The 14,642-nt window shown below is 52.3% G+C and overlaps 1 protein-coding gene across 1 annotated transcript; it reads right to left on the reverse strand.

Annotated features, from left to right (window-relative positions):
• Nucleotides 1–122: 122 nt before the first annotated feature.
• Nucleotides 123–14,052, reverse strand: PIGS (phosphatidylinositol glycan anchor biosynthesis class S). Its single transcript, XM_072639774.1, has 12 exons — nucleotides 13,844–14,052; nucleotides 12,942–13,081; nucleotides 12,719–12,830; nucleotides 9,289–9,378; nucleotides 9,004–9,095; nucleotides 8,630–8,837; nucleotides 8,210–8,352; nucleotides 8,010–8,124; nucleotides 6,059–6,204; nucleotides 5,556–5,656; nucleotides 4,444–4,654; nucleotides 123–736 (listed from the first exon to the last, which is right to left on the reverse strand). Exons 1-12 carry the CDS (start codon nucleotides 13,932–13,934, stop codon nucleotides 461–463), a joined length of 1,725 nt encoding a protein of 574 aa, XP_072495875.1. The 5' UTR covers nucleotides 13,935–14,052; the 3' UTR covers nucleotides 123–460.
• Nucleotides 14,053–14,642: the final 590 nt, after the last annotated feature.

The raw sequence follows: 14,642 nt of genomic DNA on the forward strand, positions 1-14,642 counted from the left end.
CCTGAGTCTTTCTCTGTCCAAGTTTGCTGAGACACGTGAATCATTGGCCCAGTAGCAGTGTGCCACCATTCCGTACCCTAAGAGCCTCAGTTTAAACCAAGAAGTGAATAAAACATGGGCAATTCATGGAGGGCCAGAAGACTCCTAAGACTTTTATTTCCTTTTCAGTTTCCTCTCTTTCTTTCCCTTTACTCTCCCAACCCACCAAGTTGGCTGATCCCTTATGAGGGAATTGAATGAAAGAGGTCCTGGGCAGAGCACTTCTTGGAGGCCCTTCCCTTTGCCCACCCACTCTCCCACCCACCCAAAGGCCTGGCCTCTGAACATAAGGACATGCAAGTAAGGACAGAGAAGAGTGAGGTTGTCCAGAATGGGGCCAGGCCACTCCCAAGAGCAGAGATTCATCTGCTCTCCAACTTGCCCCTCCTTTCCTGAGGGAGCACTCTGCCCCCTCACACACTCAGTCCACCTTCTCAATATCCTTCCTGACTTTTTGGTTCTCCACAATAATCTTGATCATGGAGAGAAAAATGGGCACCGCCATGGGCAGGAAGAGGGGGATGTAGATGGCGAACTTCTGGTCATCAGGAAAGTAGAGGAGGTGGAGAAGGGAAGGGTCAAAGAAGGCCTTCTCAGAGGAAGTCACCGCCTCTTGGCTGGCTCGGAGAGCAGGCTTCAGGTTCCCTTCAGACAGCGCCACTGCCGCCTCGTGGAAGGCGTCCACTGCCCGGTACACCTGGGCAGGAAGACACTGATCAGCAGAAGGGCCTAAGCTAGGCCAGGGGAGGGGAGAGACAGCAGTTTAGTGTCTGCATGCCACTGACGTCCTGGGTCACTCTGGGAATTCACTTAAAAGGACATCCAACACCCTCACCTAACCCAGGAAGGGGAAGGGCAAAAATACAGGGTGATCCCATGGGCTACTCTGAATCCCTCCAGGTATCACCAGGATTCCCTGGGGGGCTACCAATGCCCTTCACAACACCATGCAGAGGCTGCATAATCATCACAGGACTCAGGAGGCTGGAGGTGCCACCTGAATGGGTCCCTTCCCCATCCTACAGATGAATAACTTCCACCTTGGGATTCTCAATCTGTTGAGTCAGATGCCCTCTGCTAAGTCAAGTCTTTCCCCGACTCTCATCCCTACCAACCTTAGCCCATAAGTTCCCTCCATCCTGCCACTCAGGAAACCCCTGGCCCCATCCAGTGTCACACACACAGACACAGACAGACACACAGAGACACAAACAGACACACACACACACCCAGAAAGATCCCACTTATTCCATGTTTCTCATGACCACTTCCAGACCCTCCCTCCACATCATTCCCCTTTCAGCTTCATTCAATCCTTCTAGATCACTTGGACCAAATTCTTGTTGCTATTAACACTCCTGTCTCCAGGCTATATACTCTGTCCTTTCCCAAGGGATTCAATCCTCGTTCAGTCATCATCTTCACCCCAAGACCTGCACCCCATACTTGGGGACTTTAATATACATGCTGATGTTCCCTCAAGCATCGAGGGTTCTCCAGTGCAGGGAGAGATTAAATGACACACCAGAGAGAAGAGAGCCCAGGACAAAGACTTGAGATGCCCATAATTAGTGCATGGGGGTTGGCTGAAGATCTGACAAAGGAATCCAAGGAGGGTTTAGGAACCAACCTTAACCCCCTACATTCACCGTCATTTCAATTCTGCTGCTCAGAGGGGTGCTCATACTTTAAATTGCACCATCACCCATAATGGTGCCAACTCCAATTCCAGAAGATAATGCCCCATCCTTCCATCTCCACCTGCTCCAATCCTCCTCCGTCTCTTCATCTGTCCTCCAAATCCATCCCCTGTGCCTGGGCCTCCTTTCTCTCCCCTTAAAGTCTTCCCCTAGAGATGCCAGCTTGGCTGGAAACATCCTCAACCAGTCAATGGCCAGGCCCACGTCCATCTGCTTTCCATGCCCTGACATTAGTGTTGCTGAACATTGGCAGACAAAGCACCCAAGTGAATGTTCATCTCACCTGGGCCTTCCAGCCCAGTGCCACTAGTCTGATTCTTCCAGCTTGATTCGATCACAAAGCAGTTCCAAACCTTCCCTCTCCTCCCTCCTGAACTCCCTCCTCTTCCCCATGACAGCTAGGTGGTGCCATGGTGCACAGAGCACTGAACTTCAGACACCTATTAACTGTGACCATGGGGAAATCACTTCACCCGACTGCCTATTTTGACATTTAAAATGGGGATGGAAAAGCACCAACCTCCCACAGTTATCATGAGGATAAAATAAATTAATATATATGCTCACAGAGGGCTATATGAGCTCCACCCCTCCTACTACACACCTCAAAACTCCTGCACATTCATGTAGTCTCTTCTGACTCAATCTCCGAGAAAGCAGTGGTCCTTTCCTTTGCCAAGGCTCCATCTATACCTCTGAGCCTCCTCTTCCCTCCTGTCTCAGTCTCTGACTTTCTATCTGGTCCACTCCCATTCATAAAAAAATCTCCACTAGACCCGTCATCCCCTTGAACTATTACCTTCTCTCTCTCCTTTCCCTTTCAATGTACTAAGATGCTAGAAAGAGTGGTCTCCTTTCACCCCCTTCCTCCCAACCCCTCTACTCAACCCAAGCTGTTCTCCCCAAGGTTACTGACAAGCCTGAACCACTAAGTTCCATGGTACTTCTTCTGCCCCTACCTCCTAGGCTTCTGCACCCTTTGCCCACCCTTCCTTTCCTTCTGAATACTCCTCCCCTCCCTGGGACATGGTCCTCTCCTGAGAATTCTCTGCCAGCTTTTAAGCCAGCTCCCACACACTAATCATGGGCATCTCTTAAGGCTTTGTCCTGGACCCTCTTTTCTTGTGTCATTCAAGGGTTGCTGGCAATCTCCTCAGCTCACATGGCTTCAATTATCAACCCTACATAATGACTTCCAAATTATAAACCCAGTACTAATAAGCTCCTCCCCTCATCTCTGGCCCTGAACTGATGTTCTCCAGGATGTTCCCCCACACTCTGTCCAAGGTGCTGCCGTCCTTTCATAAACTCCATCCCCCTGATATGGTCCTGCAGGTTCTGTTCCCTTCACCTGTCTCCCATCCATCTGCTTTCCTTGCCCCTCTCAGGGGCCACCCTGCTCCTGCAAGATCTCATCTATCATCCCTCTCCTAGACACTGTAACCGCTTCCTCAGTGGCATCCTCCCCTGTCCACCCTAAGCATTGCGAGCTCCCAAAATACTATTCCTCCATTTTGGAGTATGCACAAGAAAAACTGGCAATGAACCGTTTCAACCTTGGACTCTAGAACTGTCACTCCTGGGCACAGGCTCCAAGGAGGTCAGAGACAAGAGAATGAGGGTGAGGGCCCGAGGGCTGTTATCAGGGCCACGTCAGCCAAGAGGCCAAGGAAGACTTCGCAGCAATAAAAACCTGGAAACAATGTGGATGGACTGCCAGTATGGCAATGGGATGGAATGTTAGGAAGAGGAGAAATAATGCTAGCAGATGCCATTTCTACAGTGTTTCAGAGTTGACAAAGAACTTAACACATTCTCTCCTTTGATCCTCACAATACTATGACCAGGTGCTATTATTACTTCCATTTTACAGATGAGCAAATGAAGGCTGAGTGAGGCTTAGTCACCTGCCTGGGGTCCGAGATGCCTGGAGCCCATGTCTCGTCCATGCTCCACTGTGCCCACTGACTAGGAGCATGAAGAATTCAGAGAAGTGGGGAGATCTGCACCAACAGCTGAAGACTGAAGTCAGCAGGACATGGGGCACAAGAGCCCTGCCCACATTCACCAATGCTGACATGCAGAGGGGTGGGGATGGAGGGCTCATCTGGACAGGGTGATTGTGGGGGAAGGCAACACAGACAACTGACTATCACATCAAGATGAGGAGTGCCAAGTCTGGAGTCAGAAGACCTGGGTTCAAGTTCAAGTTCAAGTTCCTCCACCATTTACTACCAACCCAGTCTCGGTGGGTCCCATCCCCTGCCTAGGCCTCAGTTTCCTCCTCTGTCAAATGTGGGAGCTGGACTCGACGATCTTTGAGGTCAGTTCCAGCTCTAGATCTAGGATCCTACCCTATACAACAACCTGCTATGACTCCCTATGGCTACTGAGATACACCCACTCCCTGGCCTGACACCTGAGGTCTTCCACAATCTGTCTCTAAGCTCCCTTCGCAGCCTTATTCCCACAAGGTCCCACAAAGTGCTCAACACTACACTTACTTCCAGTACCTACACAAACCACACACCAGACCCGTGTTCCTTCCTCATCTAGGCCTCTAAGAATTCTCATCATATTCTTATTCAGGCCAGGCAGTGGGAGTCCAGATATCTTGGGAGAACAGGGGCTAGCCTTTCCTGGCCTTATATCCCTAATACACAGCACAGTGCCTGCACGGCAGGAGCCCATACACAACACACACCTCAGAGGCCACATCATCCTTGATCACAATGTTGCCAATCTTGTCTAGCAACTCAGCAAGGGAGGTCAGAGTGGTGGTGACCGTAGCCAGGTTCTCCACGGCCCGGGCCCACAGCAGCCTGTCCAATTCCCAGGACCTCAGGCCTTCCCTTGGAGGGCTTCCCAGAAGGAAGTTGTCTGGCATCTGAGGGTGGGGGATCCCAAAGAGTAACCTGAAGGACAGATGAGAGAAATAGGTCGGGGTGGGGAGGGCAGGTGAGAGAGCTGGGCCCTGGTCCATGCTGGGTCTGGCCTTTGATGAGGGTATTAAGGGAAGATTCAGTGGCTGCCAAGATTGTGGAGGTGCCCAAATACCCTCAAGACCCTCACTGTGTCCCCCATGAAGCATCCCCTGATGCATGGCACCCCGTTCCCTCCCACAAAGGAGCCAATGTGCTTTCTCCTCCACTCTCCCCAACCCTGGGGACCTTCTTCGTGGCACATGACTCATCTGCCTGGTGCCAGCTCTGCATGTCCTGATTTATTCCAATACACCATCCATGATCCCTGAGGGCAAATACCATATCCAAATCCATCTCCTGTGCTCCCTGGCCCCACAGTGGTCAGCTCTGTGATCCTATCGTGGGGGCGCAGCAGATGTTTGCTCAATCCCAACAGTTTAACTAAAGGGAGGGAGATGGACTGGATAGCCAGGAAGATATGGCCTCTGTCCCTTAGATGTGTGACTTTGGACAATTTGCTACAGCGCTTGAGGGAACGCTCTCTGGCTCTAATGCTGCCCTTGATCTTCATTAGAAGAGGCCACTCCTCCTCAGCAGCTCCCAGAGCCTGCCTTTGTCTCCAGCCCCAGCCCCAGCCCCTATTTCTGGTTAGCACTGCTCCAAGGAAAAGGAAGGAATCTCGTCTTCAGAGACCTTTCTGGTGAGACCTCAGAAACTGTCTTCTGACTCTAAGCCTGCCCCTCTCCTCGCACTCTCAGGGGTCAGGAGATAGAACATTCCCCAAAGTGTGACACATAGAAACACCGGAACTGTAAGCCCTGATGCCTGTCTTCCTAGCTAGGTACCCCACCTCCTTCTACCAGACAGGATTAGGGGCACCCAGAGCCCTCACCGCATCTGGGACAGAAACACCTCCATCACTGGCAGCATGTCCACATTGACTTTCACAGGGTACCTGGTGGTATTGTAGGCACTGGGGTCGACATTGTACACCTGGAGAGAGGAAGTCAAGGTCAGCCCACGCTGGCAGAGCCCCATGCTAAGATATTAGGGATGATGACAACAATGACCAATTTCCTTGGAGGATGGGATGGGGGGTGGGCAGGAACTTCCGGTACAGAACACACAAACCTGCACGTGCTCAAAGGCCCCTCTTTGTTACAAGGGAAGGCTCACCATGGGGAAGGGGGAGGCCCCAAAATGATAGAAACAGAAGAACAAAAAGGCATCAACAAAACTTTAACAAAAGAAGAAAGAGATGCCAGGCCTGCCCTCAGGGAGCTCCCAGTCTGGCAGCAAATCACAAGCCCTGCCCTCAGGTAGTGCCCACCTCCAAGAAAGCCCAGGATAGAGCCTGGAGCCAGGGAAGCCAAGGACAGGGGAAGGGTCCATTACCATGATGCCACCCCAGCGGGGGCTATGAAAAGCATTGGTGGCCACCCGGGCCCCATCCTTGTCCTGGATATACAGTGGAGAGTGGGCACGCTCAGGCACATACAGGAGGAAGTTGATCACTGGGTAGAGGGAGGTAGCTCTGGATCCTGCAGGAGAAAATAGGACAAGGAAGGACATCTGAGTCCGCTCTAGAGCCACATGCTGCAACCCCTGAAATGCTGTTCTCTCCCTTGGTGCCCCCACTATTCAAAGAGCTCCTGGAATCTCACCTCTCCCACAAACTCATGCAGGATGAAGATGAAGTTTCCCTGGCCCTGCTGCAGGTGGGCTTGTAACCCAGGGGGCTGGGGGGAGGGGGGCCTACTCAGGAGGAAGAACATGGCAACAATCCCACACCCATAAGCAAAAACACTAGTGCCCCTCTTTGAAACTCCCAGTTCCACCATTCTCTTCTTTCCCCCTACCCTCTTCCTGATATGCCTGCAGCGAGGGAGCCCTTAAAGTCACAAACACAACATGAAAGAGTTATCAGAGACTTTCCTGGTGGGGACAATGGTGACCAGAAGACTTGTGGACTCTTGGGGGCACAGTGTTCGAATTCTGCCCTTTCTCCCTGCTCCTCCTCTCTGCCCAATTTTCCACCATGACCACCCACCCAAGCCCTAGCTAAAGTGTGAAAGGTGTGATCGGAATCTCCAAGGGAGCACCTGCACTGAAGAAATCACAGACCCTCAAAATGTCCACAGGACTCTCAAACTCGCCTCCCCCAAAGGGTGGCTTCAGGGGCTCAGGGTCTCCCTTTCTCATGCCTGCTGCCCTCGTGTTCTCTAGGCTGCTCTGTATCCACCTCTAGTCTACCTTGGCAGAAATCAGACCTTGGCACCACTTTTTACAGAGTGCCTGAGCTGTCGGGGGTAAGTTGTGGGGGCAATGGCTTTGAAGGATCCATTGTCATCTGTCCAGGTGACCCCCAGGCCTCATCTCTGGCCTTCCTAAGGTCCAAGCTGGCACCACCACCCATGCAGACTTGACCCACCCAGAGCAGAAGCCAAGCCCACTAGCCATTTCCTATTTCTGTCTCCACCCCCACGTTCCCCAGAGCCATAAGCTTAATTATCCTTCAGTTCCTCATCTCTCCCTTACATCAAGCCCCTTCTTCCCCTCTAATCCTTCTCCACAGGGCTCCCAAAGTAACATTCCGAAAGCACACTGGGGACCCACTCACTGCCCTGCTCAATAAACTCTGCCCTGCCTGGCATTTAACACCCTCACAACTCAGCTCAAACCCACCTTCCTAGTATTCTGCTCCCCCTCTTCACACACTCTCGTTTAGCCTCCTTGCTCTTCCCCATACACAGCCGTCTACCTTCCATCACCACACTTTTGCACAGGCAGTGTCTCATGCCAGGAATCCAGTCTCCTTTGCTCTAAGAATCCCCAAAGCACAGCTTGGATACCTCCTCCCACAGAGTTGCCCTGCCTGATTCCCCACTTCCACCCCCACCCCCCCAGTTGCTACTGCTTTCCCAGCAAGATTACCTTATGTTGATTTTGAACTGACTTAGTGATGTACATGTTTCCTCCCCCAACAGAACGTTAGTTCTTTGAGGACAGGGAGCACTTCGTTTTCATTTCTGTAAGGTGGGGATGTGGAGCCTAAGAGTCTACACAAGGCAGGGGCACATGTGACTGATGAGAGTGACAGCTGGAAATACTAACCCTTCCCTGCACCAGGTCTAGCAAGGACCTGACCCCTACTCCTAGCAGCCTTCGAAATCATCCCTCAATCCCTTCTGGATCAACAAGCATGCATACAAATACCAATTCACAGAGGCTACTTTGTAAGCACCTTATGACTCACTCCTTCTCCATCACTGTGCACATGTGTGTGCACACACATACGGTCCCCCTCCTTTCCCGTCACCCCCACCCCCACAGAGGGTCTGCTTACCCAAACGGGCCTCCACAGGGTTGATGACGTGAGGGAGGCTGTGAGCAGCCAGGGTGTAGCTGGAAGAGGCTGAGTCAAAGCGAGGAGTCACTCCAAGCATGGCATAGTACAAGATCTGGGGAAGCCGAGGGGCCAGCTGGTTAACAAGGCCCTCACACATCTCCCCTGAAGCAGAAAGCCCCTCTCCCAGAGCCCCTCACCTGAGAGTCCATGGAGAAGTTGCCGACGGCACTGAGCAGAGACAGGAAGGGCTGCACATAATTCTCCACTGCCCCCTCTATGTCCCAGTGGACTTCATGGGACTTGGGGTCAGGATTCAGTAAACTGAAAGTGATCTCATAGCCTACAGAGGAAGAGGAGTCAGGGAGGTCACAAAACCCCTGCAATGGAGGAAAGGGGCCAAGGGAGAGAGAAGACAGAGAGGATACTGACTTTTCCAAAAGCAAGAAGCCTTGTATCCATCAGCACCAGGAGACCTCAACACAAATCAGGGACCCCACAGCATCTACAGCCCTTCCCATTGTGAGATTCTGTGATGCCCACTCCACTACAGACACAAGGCCAGTAGTGGACCTCTGGATCTCACTCACAGGCAGCCTGTGAAGAAGAAAGAACCCTACCCAGGCTAGACTTGAGGGGCCGCCTCTTCTCCAAGCTCAGTTTGTCCTCTGGAAGGCGGTCACCCAGGGCAGAAGCAATGACCTCATCAGTCAGCGACATGGCCTGGGCCACCTGCAACACCCTCTGGCCAATCACCTTCAAAGCCTGCCGACCATGGGCTCCCCGAACAAATGCGGTCCTCTTGGGGCCTATGTAACTCATCTTGTCCTGTGGGAAGGAGAAATGGTGGGTGGGGTGAGAGTGTCTCAGGAAGAGAGGCATCACCCCCCACCTGCATGAGATGGTGCTATGTGGAAATGACCCCTATGAGAAACTTTCGTGGGATACAAAAGACTTCCCAAGAGGAAACAGCAAAGTTTCCAGGGCTCTTTACCTCGGGGAGCAGTGAGGATTTGTCAGGGATCACAAATATGTTGAGTGAGCCCAGTGAATCCTCCTTTGGTGAAGGTAACGCAGCTTCAGCCTCTAAGGAAAAGAGCAGCTAGTTGGGCAGGAGGCCTAATGCCTCTGCCCTCTACCCCCCCAACCAAGGGGCATCCTCCGGGGCAGAGCCTAGCAGCCTCTGTGGTGGTCCCCTCCCTGCCCTTCTCCATGGAGGCCACAGAAAGGGAAAGTGAACAATGGCACAGGCCCCTTCAGTCTGTCCCCCTCATCGCACCTTCAATAGTGTCCTTTTGCAGGGCCCTCTCCTCGTAGGACCCTGCCATTCGATAAGCCTGCTGGAAGCGGCTTTTGAGCCTCATTTTGCCTGAGGGGAAAGGAAGTGGGGTTCAGGGGCTGCCCCCAGGACTCATTTCCAAGTTCTCTGTAAGCTGGGCCCAAACCCACTCAAGAGCCCTCAGCTTGGCCATTCCACCCCTACTCACTAGTCTCCAAATCTGCCTGCACTTTCCTGGCTCCCCATTACTGTTCACGTGTCCCTCTGACTCCACATGCCCTACCCCCCAACCTCCATAATAAATCAAGGAGTACCTCACTCCATATCCTACCCACTCCCTTTCTATCCTCTTTCTGTACCTTTCTTGTTCTGAGGGTATTTGTCACATATGTCCTGACACACTTGTGTCTTATCGGTCCTACTAGACTGAAAGCATCATATGGTACACCCTCCCCTTGGGCTTCCTCCTTCCCCTGCCCCAGCAGAGACGAGATCAGCTCTTCTTGACTCAGATCCCATGTCCCCCTCTGCTCCCTAGGGTCACTCTGCCTGGCACTCAAGCCTTACCCAGGACCGGGGCAGGCCACCATCTTGCAAAACCACTGTACCTCAGTGGACCTTGGGGAAGGCAGAAGAAGGTCTCCTATAGCCCTCCCGATTAGGGTCCAAATCAATACAGTACAGTGTTTTCAACCTCAAGTAGCATTATTTCTGGGGGAACCAAATATTCCTAAAAAGGCTGAAGGCTACCTATCCAGGAAGAGTGAAGAGAGAGGGAAGGCCTAATTCCCTTAGCCTTCCCTTGAGAGAAAAGTGTCTGTAAAGGCCAGAGGTAGCTGCCCATGACATGTCCAGATTTGGCATGGACTGGGCACAATGGCCATCTTAGAGCTGAGCCTCATCCACTCTAGGTCTGCAGATGAATCCCACATCAATTTCTCCTACCCATCACCCTGCTCTCAGGTGCCCCCTCCCTCTGTGGTGCCTTGATGAGTTTTCAATGATAAATTCACTCCCACATCGATCTAAGTCTAACAGAGTAAGAAAGGGCCATCTGCTGTGAAATTCAACTAAATAGCATTTAGTGACAGAGAAGATGAGGAGATTGACCAAGTTTAGATAAAATACATAAAGTCTTCATGGAACTTTTGGTCTAGCTTTCAAGAAAAAAGACCCTCAAGTGTTTTACTTGAGCACATTATACAGCTGAACATCTTTATCTGAAAATGGGATTTAGAATTGGAGGACCTGGTTCTGTCACTGACATGCTGGGTGACCTCATCTCTGGGCCTCAGTTTCCCATTTCTACACTGGCCTAGATGATCCATCTCCCAGGTACCCTCCCAGCCACTGCTCCCTTCAAACAGACCACCACCATCCCCAATTCTTGAGGAGGAGCATGCCTGGCTCTTGGCAAGGACATTCCTCCTTGCTGGGGGATTTTCCTGGCTAATTTGGCACCAGAAGGGGATGTGGATAATTCAACAAAACAAAGAATCTAAACAGAATTTTGCAATTCATTCTCTCTTTCCTCACTAACTCTCACCCTACCCTAACACCACTACTGTTCAGCCCTAATCTCCCAACCCAGTTCAAGGGTCAAGGAGCCTGAGCTGCTGTGGACAATGGGCAGTTTTTGGAAAGTAGTATTTGGGAACAGAATCTAAAAAGGAGCTTTCTGTCAGCCTGCCACCTGCCCAACAGCCACATAGTAAGCATGTTACTAGGAAACGTATCAGGGAAATAATACTTCAGACCATAAGGATGATGATTTCAGTGCTAATATGGTACCAACTCCACTCCATGTGTGTGAAAATCAAGAGGGACAAGTGGGTGATGTGCTCTACAAACCTTACCGTGCCTGACCAACATCAGCTGTCATCACCATTACCATGACACACAGGAGAAAGACCAGAAGGTATAATCTCATCCCCTTGAATTTTTAGACTAGTCCTGTTTTCACAATACTCAGCCAAGATCCTTAAACCCAGCTGTCCTGTTCCTACTCCTGCCTGAGGAATCTCTGGACTGCAAGTATGAAAACCAGAAGTGGGGCCCTTTGCTTTGGGGGCTGGGGGCTGGCTTTGGCAGCAGGTTGCATTCCTGAGGCCTCTCAGGAGTCTTTGGTGGTGTCTCCGATACAATCATCGATCAAAGGGCTTCTAGCCATACAAAGAGTCACTGACCTTAAAGAAGCCACAAGCATTTGGTAAACATCTGCAGTGTGCCAAGCCCCTTGCTGGGGCTGGGTCACAACTGTCCTATAGGTAGAGACAACATGTACACACAGAAGGATTTCATACAAGATAGCATTCAGGGAGGAGGGACTAGCAGTTGGGGGCCAGGGAGACTGAGGAATGGGCTTGGTGCCACTCAGGGCATGTAATAAAGGTTTGTTAATGTGCAGGAGGAGGTTGAGCTGAGCCTTGGAGGCAGAGAGGACCTGTAAGAGGGAGAGCTGAGGAGCGGGACAAGCAAGCCTGGAGAGGGTCAAATGAACATCATCTACAGAGGGCAGCTGATCAGCCAGTGTGAGTACAGATAAAGAGAAGAGCTATGAAATGAGACCGAGAAGACAGGAAGGAGCCAGGCTTCAGGGGGAATCTTGTCCTACTGTATTCTAGGGGCCCCGGGGTGGGGGGAGGAGATTGGGGGGGGTAGACTGGAAGATTTCTGAGCTGACGGTTACATGGTCAGTGCTCCGAGTTAGGAACAGAAGCAAAGAGATCAATCAAGAGGGTGGTCATCTCAGAGAGGAGCACAGGCAATACTGACAACTACCGTACAGAAGAGGGCAGAGAGCAGAATTCGGAGTCAGGAAGACAGGAGTTTGAATCCCCACCTCCTAGTACTTACAACTGTGTGACCCTGGGCAAGTCACTTCATTCACTGAGCCTCAGTTTCCTTAAATGTAAAATAGGAATAACAATACTTGTAGTACCCACCTCACAGGCTTGTCTGGGGGATCAAATGAGATCATGGACTTTCTTATTTTATAAATGTGTAAGTACAGTAGAAATGTGAGCTATTACCATGACTGTTAAGGGGCAAACTCCCTCTACCCCATAGACACTGAGAAAAATCTTTCTCTAGGCTTTTTTAATTTTTTTTAAACTATAATTTTTCACTTAAATTTCTTTTAAACTATAAATTTTTAAAACTATAAATTTAAGATCCAAACAAATACACAAGAAAGGGGCAAGGGGAGATATAAATGAGACCATAACTTAATCTGTGGTGCTTTTAAAAGCACCTATAACTTTACCGTGGTAATAACAAAATCACCGTTAATCAACTTTACTGGATACCCAGGCTCCAGGGCACTATGCTTTGCCCAATTCCTTTCCAAACCCCCCAAAGTCTGTCAGGATATACCCAGGCCCATCCCTAGGAGCTGCGACACAGGCAGATGGGGGTAGAGAAGACTCACATTTCAATGGGACATCTCGCTCATTGACAATTGTGAAGGGCAGTTTCTGCTGATCCACTATGGGGAGAGAACCCTGAACAAACACTACAGAGACTGGAACTCTGAGCCGGAACTAAAAAGAGAGAGAGAGATTAGGGGCCCCCAGCTGAAGTGGCAGATTCCCCCCATTCCAACATAAATCCTCTAGCCTTTGTGGTCCCTGTGCCCCCTCCAAAGGCCTCACCAGCAAGGAGTCCAGCTGGCTGATCTGGGAATAAGGCAAGGCAGCCCGATAGGTCTCAGTTGTCTTCCACCACAGGGGCAGACCCAGCATGACAGCCATGGTGGCAAAGCAGAGGGCGGCATGTTTGCCCCGGATCTTCTCTGGAGGAAGAGGAGAGATAAGGCAGGAGTCAGCCAGAAAACCCTCTGTGCAAGAAGTAGAGAAAGGAAGTCCACTAACCTCAGCATCTCAGCCATCAGTCAATGCTGCCTGCGTGCCAGGCGGAGGGCCCTGGGGCACTGCCTGGCCCTCCTGCTCCAAGGGGAGCCTCTGATCCTCCCTCCTGCCCATACACAGCGGGTGGGGAGGGGCACACACAGACACAGACACAGACACATACACAGACACACCCGCCCCCCCCCCCCCCCCCAAGAGAATCTCCAGACCAGAAGCTCTGGGGTTTTAGTTCTTTTTCTTGCCGAGGATGAGTCCGTGACCTCGGGGAGCCCACGATGAAGCACACGCGGGCATGCACACGCGTTCGGAGGGGGCTCCAGCATTTCCCGGCTCTCGGGCGGTCCAGGTAATCCCGCGCATCTGCTCCGCTGAGCCCCCACACACCCGCACACAGCGGACCATACACACGCCAGTGCACACTAACACGCCACACCCACGCGAGACGCACACAAGCCCACAACCCGCGCGTGCGCTCATGCACCCACGCACATGGACGCGTGCAGCCACAGACACGCTCCCCCCATCACCCCTCCTTCCCCCGCTCCAGCGGGGGGGGGGGGGGGGGGCGGTTAAAGGAAGGCGAGCCTCTCCCCTCCCCCACCCCCTCCTCGCAGCCTCAGATTCCCCCTCTCCCCCGAAGGCCCCGCCGGGCTCGAACCCCTTCTCCGGGGCCGGTCCTTCCACACCTGGGTCCAATGTCAGCGCTGCTAGCACCTGGTTCCGTTGCCGGTCTCCTCGGTCCAGCCGAGGACGTTCCACTCGAGCTCGCTCCGCCATCCTCCCTTCCGCCCTCCTTCCTTGCCGCACAGCACAGGTCAAGTGGGGGGGGGGGGGGGCTGCACCGACGTCCTCCAATCAGAGCTCAGCGTGCAGCTCCCCAGGACGGGGCGGAGCCAAGGTTCGGTCGCGGCCAATCCCAGAGCGGTATCCCCTAGCAACTAGCCTGGGCACGCCTCCTGAGCTCACTACGGGCCGCGGCGAGGGACGCAAGAGCTTGGGACGCGTGGGCCGAGGAAATGCGCCATGGGGATGAAGGCACCTGCTCTAGCGTCTCCTGGTCCAGACGCAGCCGCACGGGAAGGAGGCTCGGGGGCGGTGGCTCAGACCTCGCTGACGTCATCTGGAAAGGATCGCGCAGCCCTGGGAGGGGTCTGATGCCGCGCAGATCCCATCAGCGGGCATCAATGAATCGATCACTGGGAACACAAAGAAAGGCCATCCCTGAACTGGCTTTCACTGTCAACTCTCCCTGACGTCTAGCCTCAGTTTACCTCTTTTGTATTCTCCATCCCTTGCTCCCAGTTCTTAGGATCATAGACTTAGAGCTGCAAGGAACCTTGGAGGTCACCCTGTCCACCCCACTCATTTTACTGATAAGTAAACTGAGGCCCGGAGGACTTCAACGAGTTACCCAAGACGAAACATTTAGGACGCATCTGTGGTGGGATTTGACCAGACTCCAAGTCCAGTACCCTTTCCAACACG

Source organism: Notamacropus eugenii, chromosome 2, assembly GCF_028372415.1.
Source record: "Notamacropus eugenii isolate mMacEug1 chromosome 2, mMacEug1.pri_v2, whole genome shotgun sequence".
Classification (NCBI taxonomy): domain Eukaryota; kingdom Metazoa; phylum Chordata; class Mammalia; order Diprotodontia; family Macropodidae; genus Notamacropus; species Notamacropus eugenii.